The sequence below is a fragment of the Mobula hypostoma genome, chromosome 11 (genome assembly GCF_963921235.1).
Source record: "Mobula hypostoma chromosome 11, sMobHyp1.1, whole genome shotgun sequence".
Classification (NCBI taxonomy): domain Eukaryota; kingdom Metazoa; phylum Chordata; class Chondrichthyes; order Myliobatiformes; family Myliobatidae; genus Mobula; species Mobula hypostoma.
In genome coordinates this window covers 61,950,996-61,965,121 of record NC_086107.1, presented here as the reverse complement: position 1 = coordinate 61,965,121, position 14,126 = coordinate 61,950,996, and the positions used below count along the sequence as shown (strand labels likewise).

General features: G+C 40.5%; 1 protein-coding gene across 1 annotated transcript in view; it reads right to left on the bottom strand.

Annotated features, from left to right (window-relative positions):
• The window catches only part of LOC134353791 (potassium voltage-gated channel subfamily KQT member 1), an 876,116-nt gene that overhangs the window by 607,687 nt on the left and 254,303 nt on the right, over positions 1-14,126 (bottom strand). Inside the window, exons 4-7 of the mRNA XM_063062179.1 lie at positions 10,907-11,033; positions 7,424-7,502; positions 5,996-6,092; positions 3,744-3,884 (exon numbers count right to left, since the gene is read on the bottom strand). Coding sequence (XP_062918249.1) covers positions 3,744-3,884; positions 5,996-6,092; positions 7,424-7,502; positions 10,907-11,033 — 444 coding nt within the window. The remainder of the gene's footprint in view (positions 1-3,743; positions 3,885-5,995; positions 6,093-7,423; positions 7,503-10,906; positions 11,034-14,126) is intronic.

Below are 14,126 nucleotides of genomic sequence, written 5' to 3'. Positions count from 1 at the left end.
ATTGCACCCAACAGGACAGACAAATGTAAAAGAAAAAAGAAAAGAAATAATAATAATAAATAAATATTGAAAACATGAGATAAAAAGTCCTTGAAAGTGAGTCCATAGCTTGTGGGAGCAATTCAGTGATGGAGCGAGTGAAATTGAGTGAAATTATATTATACCCTCTGGTACAAATGCCTGATGGTTGAGGGGTAATAACTGTTTCTGAACATAATGGGTCAAGTCTGAGGTTCCTGTACCGTCTTCCTGATATACATTAGCTACCTAGTAAACCAGGGGTTTGTAGCATAAATATGAGGCTTCAGGCTGTAAAACATAATAAATTTGTTTAAAAAGAATATATTTATGAATGTCCTTTGCTATCTGAGCATGAAATGAGCAACAGATAATATGAGCAAACAGCAAAAGCATTATGGTCTTATAAATGATAGTAAAAGCATCTTTAAAGAGTGTGAGGACCATTGAAGGTTAGAGAGAGAGTACAACAGTGGAGGATAAAAGCATAACAGAGATAAATATAAAGATTTTACATCATTCTTTAGAGATGGTGGGAGCGTGAGAATGTAGGTGTTCTAGAAAAGGTTGTGGTTAGAGGAACTGGTGACAAGATTACCCAAACTCAAGGCTGAATGAGCCCAGTCATGTATACTCTTGACCTCTGAATGGTTGGAAAGAAGAGAGAGGACACTCTCATCACAAGTCCTGTAGAAATCTAAATAGAACTGGGGAGGAATTAATGTTCTATACTTGTGGACAGAGACAAGGGAAGATAAACTGAGTAACAATGGGTTGTTGGCCAAACTGGATTCATATTTTCACCGAGCATATGTAGATGATTTAGAATTGGGCATCAAAAGCATAAATGCAAAATTTGTTGATGCCCCATAGATTGGATATTTGCAAATTACAGAAAGATAATTTCAAAAGATTTTATGTGAAAAGAAAGCAAATTGCAACAGGAAAGAAGAGCTGGCAGATGCAACATTAGCACAAATGTTGGATAATAAATATCGAGAGTAATCTGATAATAAGAAGTTAGAATGAGATAAAACAAACAAAAAGTAAGAGAACATAATTCTTAGTAAGTGGGTTGTAGGCAGTTATGTTAATAAAAATAAGGCATAATTTTCAGAGATTTTAAAATAAAATCATATGAGGTATGAATCATAATGATGAATTTATATGAAGATTTGTTATGAGGAGAGCTGAGATAGTGGGCTTTATATTTATTAGGGCAGAGGAGACCAAAGAAGATTTAATTGAGGTGTACAGATTATGAGATGAAAAGACAGGGTAAATAGAAAGAAACATTTCTCACAGCCATACGCTTAAGGTGAGGAATAGAAAGTTTAGAGGGATCTGGGGAAGAGTTTTTTTTTCATCAAGAGGTTGTTGCATTCTGGAATGGACTGCCTGAGGAGGTAAACATAGAAACATAGAAAATAGGTGCAGGAGTAGGCCATTTGGTCCTTCGAGCCTGCACTGCCATTCAGTATGATCATAGCTGATCATCCAACTCAGAACCCTGTACCAGCCTTCCCCCCATACCTCCTGATCCCTTTAGCCACAAGGGCCATATCTGACTCCCTCTTAAATATAGCCAATGAACTGGCCTCAACTGTTTCCTGTGGCAGAGAATTCCACAGATTCACCACTCTCTGTGTAAAGAAGTTTTTCCTAATCTCAGTCCTAAAAGGCTTCCCCTTTATCCTCAAACTGTGACCCCTCATTCTAGACTTCCCCAACATCGGGAACAATCTTCCTGCATCTAGCCTGTCCAATCCCTTTAGGATTTTATACGTTTCAATCAGATCCCCCCTCAATCTTCTAAATTCCAATGAGTATAAGCCTAGTTCATCCAGTCTTTCATCATATGAAAGTCCTGCCATGCCAGGAATCAATCTGGTGAACCTTCTTTGTACTCCCTCTATGGCAAGGATGTCTTTCCTCAGATTAGGGGACCAAAAGGTGAAGGTGATAGGAACTCGAAACAACATTTAAAAAGCATCTGGATGAGCACTTGAATTCCAAGGGATAGAAGGGTACATACCAATTGTTGGGAAATGGGATTAGTATATGATGTGCTGAATGGTAATTTTCTGTGTTGTACATGCTATGAACCCTAGGTTAGATTACATTTGAAGAACAGTTGTGCATGTCATGGTTTTGGAAGGCTGTCCCATGTGGTATCCAAAATGATAGCTTTCTATGACACCTGCCACTGTGCAGGTCACATAGATGATGACCTGTTCTCAGGTGATGGCAATAGAGTATCTGATTTCTATTGGTCCCTTCTTCCACCAAGTCCTTTCTTCACAGCTGAGAAAGAAGGGGAAAAGTTAAAAGGTAGGAGGAGGGGAAACAGGCTAGCTAGAAGGTGATAGGTGAAGCCAGGTGGGTGGGAAAGGTCAACAGCCAGAGAACAAAGAGTCTGATAGGAGAGGAGACTGGGCAATAGGAGAAAGAGAAGGAAAGGAGGTGAAGAAGTAAAGGGTCAGAGTAGGGAAGTGAGGGGGGGGGTAGTTTTGTTCACAGAATGGAGAATCTGATATTCATACCATCAGGTTGGAAGCTACCCAGACGGAATATAACCCCTGTTGCTCCTCCACCCTGAGGGTGGCCTCATCTTGGCTCAAGAGAAGGCCATGGGCTGACACATCAGCATGGGAATGGGAATTCAAATTAAAATGTTTGGCCACCAGTAAGTCCCACTTGTGAGAGATGGTGCGCTGCTGCCTGATGAAGTGGTTTCCCAATTACGATAGGTCTCACCAATGTAGAGGAGACTATAGGAAGACCTACTCTAGAAAGGACTCAAGGACTATAAGCAATTCATGGCATAGATTAGCCAGGACAACATTAACAATGAGAAACAATGACACACTTCGGATACCAAAAGCATATGCAGTGATAAAGAACAGGGGAAGATTCATATTATCCTCAAAAGGACAATAAAAAGTGGAATAGTTCTTTTGATCAGGAAGTGGTCATTAAGGAAAGGAGAAAATGTTTATCTGCTACAAAGTTTGACTGAAGAGAGACAAAGATAATCTTTTGAAAGTGAAGTGGTTAAATATTTGAAACAAAGGAAGTATCAAGGTATGAAGACAAAGAAGAGTATTGGGATTAGTAATGGATAACTTCAACAAAAAGTCAAGAAACGTATGATGAGCCAAGTGGCTACATTCATAACTTAAACTGCAAAAGTTCCAAGGTACATTGGTTTTTCCTGATAGAATATCAAGTATATAAAATAATACAGAATGATATATTAAAAACATTTAGTATACTTAGCAGCAATTTGTTGAGTATTTGTTCAAGCAGATTCCATTGTTGTGGAGCCCTAAGTTACTCTAATGTCAAATCGGTTGGTTCTACTAAATAGACAAATTTCACCCCTGGCCACTATAAATCAGGGCCCAGCTTTGCTTACAAAGATCCATGTCACACCAGGCAGACTTTGGGTTCTGTGCAATGCCTTGTTGGAACAGACGGCACAAGTTTCTTATTAACCTACCCAGATATCAATCAGAAAATTGTAACAGGAGAAGACAAGAGTTGTAGCTGAGCAGAAAATTACAGGAGTGCTTCAAACTGAAAACATCAGATACTAATTATCCTTGGCCCCTATTACTGTTTTTTTTACAGTCCATTTCCTTATCGGGTCGTATTGTTGAAGTAATTTCCAGTTCTCAAATGACTCCGCTAAGCGGAGAGTTTTCCCACTTACAAACACTTACCACACCCCACCACAGTGCATCTGCATAGCTGCCAAACTGCTGGGAGCCACTGTCATCCACTGCATCTTTTTCAGCCAGATATACAAAGTAGGAAGAAAAGATGAGGCCCAGGAAGCCAATGTACAGCGTGGTGATCAGCTCCTATTCAAATACAGAGTGACAAGAAAATTAAACTCCAGATGATTGTAGCTCAGAGTTGTTCACTGTACAACAGAGGAATATCTTGTGCTAGTGAGCAAACTCAGCATCAGAACACGGAAGATGGAGTAGACCATTCAGGCCCTCAAGCTCGTTCATCCAATCAGTTAGATTCAGGTCATCCTAGCTCAATTTACCAAACCTAATTTATGTGTCATAGCTACCAAGGGTTACTGATACCATCCCACCCTATTGGGACAGAGAGAATGCTTGATTTTCATTTACAGCTCATGTACAGAACTTTTTCATGATTTTCTCCTTAAAGGCAAACAACAAATTTTATGATTATACAGTATCGTCTGGTACTTGAAATTGCTTCCATGGGAAATAGTGTCTCTGCACCTACCCTAATGAACTAGTTTGACATTGCAAGCATCTCAGTTTGTTTTCCCCTCGACTTTCTTGATGAAGTGCAAGCTGAAAGAAAATATAATTTTAAACTTTCACCACCAGGGCAGGGCCAATGTGTTTCACTTGTTGCAGAAACCAAATAACACTCTTACCACAGCAGTCCAACTTTCATCCCTTCTTGTAAAAAGACTGATATATTTTTACAAAGCTGCACTTTGCTGTAGACCTATCATCACAAAGCAGCTCTAAACTTTATATTAATTCCCAAAACACATTTTCATGCTTGTGTGGAAAAGATGCTTATATGACATTAGGCCAAGTTAGAGCTAAACCCAGATATGTTAAAAAGGGTGTGTGACATCCTGATTGCATGCAGTTAACCCTCTTAACCTTTAAATTCATGTTTTTCAGTCTTTCTAATATACAATAATTAAATCAGTGAGTTGAGTCAAAGCATGTAAGAAAAATAATTGTCTAAAATTAAAACAAAATGTGGCTGATTTTCTTTCTAAGTGCAAAATGGTTCCAATATACAGAAAGCTTTTATCTTTGATTGAATAACTATTGTCTAATGCTACAAAAGATGGTGGCGCCATGCCCAACCAAGTTTCACTTCTATTGATTTGTTGTTCCTCTAAGCTCTTTCCAAATTTCCACAGGCCTAAGAAACGGTTGTATCATTGCATTATGTAGCAATTTAAAGATCTTCACGGCCCGTTTGCTTATCTTCAGTCAACCCCGCATTTTTACACATAATCACAATGAATGCAAGGACCAAATCAAAGAGCCTACAGAACAGCATGCTTGCACAATGTTGAGACTGACACTCCAGCACAAGAGCATGGCAATGTTGCACTGTTGAGATCTTTTGAATTAGATATGATACTAAATGACCAAAGTCCTTGGACAATTTGCACAGTGCTGCTTCAAAACAACAGCCTTGTGAGCCTGTAAATTTCACAATAGATTCATGAAGTTCCTGTGTTTGCACACTTATTATTTATTAAGCATGCCACAGGGCATCAAGTCTAATAATTAACAATGTTAAAAATATGCCTATCAATTGCTTTGGCTCAGAAAGTGAACAAATAACCTATCCCCACCCCCCGCCCCATTTTGTCAAGTATTTTGGGACTTTATCAATGTCAAATTTTAAATTTCTATTGCTTTCTCTTTGTTTAATGTTTAATTCCCTCAATATCAATGTCTGACATTGAGTTCAATTGAGTCTTTGTTCTGTTTATATGATGATTCTGTAACTTCACAGATTAGGTTTTTCTATTGCCCTGCATGTCCTAAATGTCCTGTTACCAGTTATCAACTCACATTTTAACAGCATATAGACAGAGTGCAGGAAAGGTTCAATGAAACAGATACCCTGTGTGATAATCTGCTCCAGTGAATTCCAGCTCACTGACATTTTCTCATTGCTAAAATTAACCTACTTGAGCTCAATAGGAAAAGGAAAGATATGAGTTGGAATGAGAGCATTCAGCAAATAACCAAGCGGTTTTACTTCTGCCAGTTATTTTGAGAACATTAAATGGGAAACAAAATCTGAATCAAATGATGAGGGTAGGAGTTGAAGAAAGTTCTGATCAAGATAGATTAGGTGAGTTGAGCACTTCAATGAAAGGCAGCTGTCTCTCAGTCGGACTTATTGTTCAAATCGGTCCCTGGAATATAAAACCAGGTTCACCCACCTGCCGATGAATAAAGACAACCGATCCCAGAAGTCTCCAGGTGCCACCCTGCCGATCGACATGCAGCATTCGAAGAATCTGCAGAAAACGAATGCCCCTGGAAGAAGATAAAATTAGTGGAACCACTTATTAACTATTTGTATAACAGGATAAGCTGCTACCAGTGGCACAGTCCTGGTGTTTAGGCTTTAAACCTAGTCTTTGATGCTGAAAATAGCAACTAGTTAGCAATCAAGATTAAACCCAATCTAAAGCCTGCTGCCTTGGAACATCTTGTTTGCTTCCTTCCATAGTTGTGTACATTAACTGCATTTATCACAAGTTGCTCTGCAAAGATATGGGATAGCTGCTTTTCCTGAAACCAAGACAGCTGATGTATTGCGAACAATGCTTGTGGATGTGATATATCTGTGTGATTTGCAACAGTACTTCAGAATGTTATTTAATCTTAACCACACTAATGTAGGCTTCAAGTTCCTTTCCTCAAGGAACAGTAATGAATCAGCTGGGTTGTCACCACAACCTGACAGGCTTCATGAGCCACTTGTATGGGCTTTTATTTCCAGATTTTTGAAATTGGACTCAAATTCTCAATGTGGAATGATGGCGCTGGAACTCTGTTTCCCTGCACCAGTAACCCAGATAGCAGGATTAATTGTGTATCAGCATAAAATGGTTTCAGTGAGAGCCAGTATCTGTCTCATTTTTAAATTAATCCATGTGCAATGGTACAACTTATGAATTGTTTCTAAAATAATATCAGCTTTTTCAGCCTATTACCCTGCGTGGTAAAGAATGCAAATAAGTTCTATCTTGAACTTATTTTGAATTCTTGGCACTGACAAAGTGTTTCTATTCCAGACACAGGTCGCTGTCAAAGCACCTCTTGAATGTTTGGTACAACAAAAGGAGAAAGAATGAAGATTAAGTTGGAGAATAAACTCCTCATGGTGAATTCCTGCAACATCAAGTCATTCTGCTCCAGAAGATGGGTGCAAGCCACCAGATAACTCTTAACACCAGGGGTGGTGCAGGTCAGAGAAGGGCCAGACAAAACAGACCCTGGCATTGAGCCATGAGGTCTCTCAAGATGGGATAGTGGTCTTCTAAGTGGGAATTTCCTGACTTCACATTGTCTGTGATCCATCTGCCCCAAACATTACAAATGTATTATTTAGATAGATGGAAAATCAGGCTGTCATCCAACATGTGGAAATTTGAGGAGTTCACATAAGGACATAACATTATTCCTTTTCTCAGTTAGGATTTTAAATGAGCAGAGATGTACTAATGATGATAATAAATATCAAACAAAACTAGGTGATAGCAGGAAATACAATGCAGACAAAGAAAGATCAAGGAAAGCATTAACTAATAATATTCTTTCCAGCATGGTACCCAAGTTGATACTAAACTCGTTCTACCTACCTGATGGCTGACGTTGCAAAGACTTGCCCATTCGAACCCACACAGAGGACTATCACCGAAGCCACCACCACTATGAGATCTGTCAGGTTCAGAAACCAATTTAAGGAAGGTTACAGAAGTCTAGTATTTACCACACATGCCCCACCCAAAAATAAAGTCAATGTTTGAGATGGGAGATACAATAGACAATAGACAATAGACAATAGGCGCAGGAGTAGGCCATTCGGCCCTTCAAGCCAGCACGGCCATTCACTGTGATCATGGCTGATCATCCACAATCAGTATCCAGTTCCTGCCTTATCCCCATAACCTTTGATTCCGCTATCTTTAAGAGCTCTATCCATCTCTTTCTTGAAAGCGTCCAGAGACTTGGCCTCCACTGCCTTCTTGGGCAGAGCATTCCACATATCCACCACTCTCGGGGTGAAAAAGTTTTTCCTCATCTCCGTTCTAAATGGCCTACCCCTTATTCTCACTCATCAGCGGGAGCATGCTTCCTGCCTCCAGCGTGTCCAATTCCTTAATAATCTTATATGTTTCAATCAGATCCCCTCTCATCCTTCTAAATTCCAGAGTATACAAGCCCAGTCGCTCCAACCTTTCAACATATGACAGTCCCGCCATCCCGAGAATTAACCTTCTTAACCTACGCTGCACTCCCTCAATAGCAAGGATGTCCTTCCTCAAATTTTTAGACCAAAACTGCACACAATACTCCAGGTGTGTTCTCACCAGGGCCCTGTACAGCTGCAGAAGGACCTCTTTGCTCCTATATTCAATTCCCTTTGTTATGAAGGCCAGCATGCCATTAGCTTTCTTCACTGCCTGCTGTACCTGCATGCTTGCTTTCAGTGACTGATGTACAAGAACACCTAGATCTCGTTGTACTTCTCCTTTTCCTAACTTGACTCCATTTAGATAATAATCTGTTTTCCTGTTCTTACCACCAAAGTGGATAACCTCTAATCCACATTAAACTGCATCTGCCATGTATCCGCCCACTCACCCAGCCTGTCCAAGTCACCCTGCATTCTCATAACATCCTCCTCATAATTCACACTGCCACCCAGCTTTGTGTCATTTGCAAATTTGCGAATGTTACTTTTAATCTCTTTATCTAAATCATTAATATATATTGTAAACAGCTGCGGTCCCAGCACTAAACCCTACGGTACCCCACTGGTCACCGACTGCCATTCCAAAAGGGACTCGTTAATTGCTACTCCTTGTTTCCTGTCAGCCAGCCAATTTTCAATCCATGTCAGTACTCTGCCCCCAATACCATGTGCCCTAATTTTGCCCGCTAATCTCCTATGTGGGACTTTATCAAAGGCTTTCTGAAAGTCCAGGTACACTACATCTACTGGCTCTCCCTTGTCCATTTTCATAGTTACATCCTCAAAAAATTCCAGAAGATTAGTCAAGCATGATTTCCCCTTTGCAAATCCATGCTGACTCAGACCTATCCCGTTACTCCTAATCAAATGTGTCGTAATTTCATCTTTTATAATTAGCTCCAGCATCTTTCCCACCACTGACGTCAGGCTAACCGGTCTACAATTCCATGTTTTCTCTCTCCCTCCTTTCTTGAAAAGTGGGACAACATTAACCACCCTCCAATCCACAGGAACTGATCCTGAATCTATAGAACATTGGAAAATGATTACCAAAGTGTCCACGATTTCTAAAGCCACCTCCTTAAGTACCCTGGGATGCAGACTATCAGGTCCTGGGGACTTATCAGCCTTCAGAACCAACAGTCTATCCAACACCATTTCCTGCCTAATATAAATTTCCTTCAGTTCATTAATTACCCTAGGTCCTTTGGCCACTATTATATCTGGGAGATTGTTTGTATCTTCCCTAGTGAAGACAGATCCAAAGTACCTGTTCAACTAGTCTGCCATTTCCTTGTTCCCCATAATAAATTCACCCGCTTCTGTCTTCAAGGGCCCAATTTTGGCCTTAACTATTTTTTCCCTTTTCACATACCTAAAGAAGATTTTACTATCCTCCTTTATATTCTTGGCTAGTTTACCTTCGTACCTCATTTTTTCTCCGCGTATTACCTTTTTAGTTATCTTCTGTTGCTCTTTAAAAGTTTTCCAATCCTCCAGCTTCCCACTCATTTTTGCTATGTTATACTTCTTCTCTTTTATATTCATACTGTCTTTTACTTCCTTTGTCAGCCACGGCCTCCACTTACTCCCCTTAGGATCTTTCTTCCTCTTTGGAATGAACTGATCCTGCACCTTCTGCGTTATTCCCAGAAATACCTGCCATTGTTGTTCCACTGTCGTCCCTGCTAGGGTATTGTTCCATTGAACTTTGGCCAGCTCCTCCCTCGTAGTTCCATAGTTCCCTTTGTTCAACTGTAATACTGACATTTCCGATTTTCCCTTCTCCCTTTCAATTTGTAGATTAAAACTTACCATATTATGGTCACTACCTCCTAATGGCTCCTTTACCTCGAGGTCCCTGATCAAATCCGGTTCATTGCACAACACTAAATCTAGAATTGTCTTCTCCCTGGTAGGCTCCAGTACAAGCTGTTCTAAGAATCCATCTCGGAGGCACTCCACAAACTCCCTTTCTTGGGGTTCAGTACCAACCTGATTCCTCCAGTCTACCTGCATGTTGAAGTCCCCCATAACAACTGTAGCATTACCTTTGCGACATGCCAATTTTAACTCTTGTTTAACTTACACCCTACATCCAGACTACCGTTTGGGGGCCTGTGGATAACTCCCATTAGGGTCTTTCTACCCTAAGAATTTCTCAGTTCTATCCATACTGACTCTACGTCTCCTGATTCTATGTCCCCCCTTGCAAGTGACTGAATATCATTCCTCACCAACAGAGCCACCCCACCCCATCTGCCCATCAGTCTGTCCTTTCGATAGGACATATACCCTTGAACATTCATTTCCCAGGCCCTGTCCACTTGAAGCCATGTCTCTGTTATTCCCACAACATCATACTTACCAATTTCCAACTGTGCCTCAAGATCATCTACTTTATTTCTTATACTTCGTGCATTCATATACAATATTTTTAATTCATTACTCCCCTCACCTTTCATATCAATTCCTATTTCACTTGGCCATACTGTACGATCCCTTCTTGAGCTTTCTGCTCCGTTGATTCTGTTGTCTTTCTTAACTTTTCTTATACAAAATTATAAGAGGCACTTAGAGAATGGGAAATAATTGTTCATGCAATTGTAACAAATGGACTGCACTGATAATTTATTTTGTATGCTTTCATTGTTCCCATTTTAGATATTCAACATTTTCCTTTACTTTGGGCTCACAGCACTATTCAGCACCCCTCAAATGAACATGTTATCAGTCTCCCATTGAAGTTAAGAAGTGTGGCTCTGAAGCCAAATGTAAGGAGTTACACAGGCGCAGGAGCCGCTTATGTTAAAGTAACTGATTGTCGCACACCATGTAGGTGGAATATTATACATCTGCCACTCACCAATAATTGAGATGGGCTTCCTTGCAAAGCGTAGCCTTCCCCAGAATCCAACGTATTTACTGCGGCAGCCTGCTGACCATAGTCGGACGATGTACTCAGTTCCAAAGAACACCACTAATACAATCTCCTATTGAGAAACAAAGATGATAGATGTGGAGTAACTCCAAACCGCACAAGATCTGGACACAAGTAGAAAGTTTAGAGGTTTTACTGTGACTGTTAAACTCTGTGCAATGCAAGACTGGTGCAGCAGTCGTCCTCTAAAACAATGGATCATTTGAAACAAAATAGAGAGTGGTGAAAATCTCAGGAAGTAAGGATATTGAGATTGCCTCATAGGCCTTAATCTGCTTAGTCTTTCCAACATTTGCAGGATCTACTGTATCTTGCTGATGGATTATTTATTTATTTGTTTAGCAGCGCGGCATGTAATAGGACTTTACGGCGTTTCGAGCCACACCACCCTAGAAATCCCCAAGAATCCCAATTTAACCCCATCATAATTTTTATTTTAGATTATCAGGACACACAGTCCTCTTTTATTGTTATTTACTAATGCATGCATTGATAAATTATACAATGTTTTCCAGAATGATATCATGGAAACACATGACAAACTGACTTAAAAACTAACAAAAACCACATAATTATAACATATAGTTACAACAGTGCAAAGCAATACCGTAATTTGATAAGAACAGACCATGGCACAGTAAAAGTCTCAAAGTCTCTCGAAAGTCCCATCACCTCACGCAGACGGTAAACCTCCAGCACCGCCAACTTGCCGATGCAGCATACTGGAAGCATCCAACCACAGTCCGACTCCGAGTCCGTCCGAAAACTCCGAGCCTCCGACCAGCTCTCCGACACCGAGCACCGAGCACCATCTCTGCCGAGCGCTTCGATCCCAGCCCAGGCAGCAAAGGAAAAGCCGAGGATTTGGGGCCTTCATCTCCAGAGACTCTCGATTGCACAGTAGCAGCGGCAGCGAAGCGGGCATTTCAGAAGTTACTCCAGGTGTTCCTCTGTGCTTCTCACAGCTGTCTCCATCAAATCTGGATTGTGCACGGCCCCCTAGTTACACATGCGATATTCATTCTGAACGGCCGCACGTGCTGCGTCGCGCCGCCATCTTCTCCTCCCTCCAATCATGGGACATTTAAAAATAACCTACATTTCTTGGACTGTGAGGAAAGCAGAGCAGCTGGAGGGGAACCCATTCATTCCACAGGGAGAACGTACAGGCTCCTTACAGATGATGCCGGAAGTGAACTCCGAACTTCGATACCCCGAGCTGTAATAGTGTCATGCCAACTGCTATGCTTTTAAGGCACCTCTCGCAGATAATTTGTAGTGAGGTTGGAATTAGGAGCCGGCATGTTTGAGAGCAGACTGCAGTTGCAATGGACAAACAGCAAAAGAGATATATTCCATTTCATTTGCTTATCTTTGAGGACTGAGGAGTATTTACGTATTTGTGCATTTCAGTAAAGGCCGCATGACTAGCACACTGCCTCTTCCTGCTTTGGATATGACTAGCCAGTTCATCTTTGAGAATACTTTAATTATGTTAGCTGGAGAGAGCGATTTATAATCTTGCAAGGGGAATCTGTTCTTATTTTAAATTGGAATGAATATCTTAGATAAGATACTTTCTTTACAAATTTGACCTGAGCCTTTGTGCTTAGAACTTTCCTAATATGGTGCTGAGATTTTTTGGAAAAAAAAGCAACAGGTGTTAGACGCATCAATTGAAGCTGATCACATGCTGCCACTCTAAATAGTCTGCAATAAAGCCACTTTTGATAATCGAGCTCAGATCCAAGCAAAGTAGAGTCAAGTTAAAAGCCACAAGCTCTGTTGCTGCCCTTACATTGACTTTCTAAAAATTCAGAGTAAAATGCACATTTCTGATCCTCGACAATCCAAGCAGAAACACTTTGGTGTCATGTTTTCATTTGTCATCGAATACACCAATTTGTTAAAAAAATGTAAATGAGAATGAAGTGATGTCACTTCACTGCTAAAGACAGGACTGCTTAAAATTCTTCCCAACGCACCACTGTCCCACATCTTCCTTTTAATCCATTTGTCACTTTGTGTATTGTTCTCTTTTTAACAATGCTTTATAAAAGCAGTAAGAATGTTGATTGCTCGGGATGAAACCTTGCTGGAAACATCCAGAGCCAAACTACCGGTTGAGAGGAACTGTCTAATGTATCATCCTATGCTAGTAGATGATTATAGGAGTGGTACCGGAGTGGTGCAAGCTGTAGAAACACCAATGGAATTGTCACTGGGCACTCCAACAGCATTACAAGACTAAACAATACATTAGAGAACCAAACTAATGCTAAATTAACTGTTTGGTCACGCACACACAAGCTGGCACAGGTTTGGGTAAAGCCCTGAGAACAAACTTCAATGAATAATATTTATGCTTAGGGAATCAATCATGAAGTCGGTATAAAAGTCTTCTTTAAGTGTTTATCAAGTTATTTAATTGACAAGTTAATTAGCGTTCATGGACAGATGGTAGTCTCCTTGTTGCTTAATAAAGGGATCCTTTGATTGGATCCCTACAAGGAACCGCCTTTCACATTGGAATTCACCACTCTTGCCACTCAATATTCCTAAGTTTATTTCTTTCTCTCTGTCAAACCCCATGTCTCTGAAATAATAATTTGCACTTTGAACTAGCATTGTCAAAGCAGGAAACTTCATCAGCTGCCACACCTCTTGAAATGATTTTAATCAACAAGGGAAAAAATACCCTATTTTTATTATTTTTTTCCATGTGTACAGCTTGTAAACCAAGGCATTGTCAAATATGTAAATGTGCTCTGTCAGCAAGACAAAGCACAAGACAAGTAGGCAATGGTTACTGTCTTTGAATTCCTAACTCTACATGCAGACAAGCTAAGTGTGCATCGATCAATCTTGCAAGAGACTAAAACGACTAAAAGGAGAGGACTAGTCGGCTGAGCGCCAGGCGCCATTATTCACGTCTGATGTTTAAATAAAGGACCACTGACCCCAACGAGACCTCAGATATTCATGGGAGGTCAAAGGTGAAAGTGCACAAGCTGTTCTCCGTAGCTGTACAAAACCAATCCAGGTAACCATTAGCAACCAGAACATGCCCCCTGGTGACTGCTTGCTATCGGAAAGTATTTTCTTCTTTAGGCCCTTGCATGAGCGCAAACAGCTTTGCAGTTTA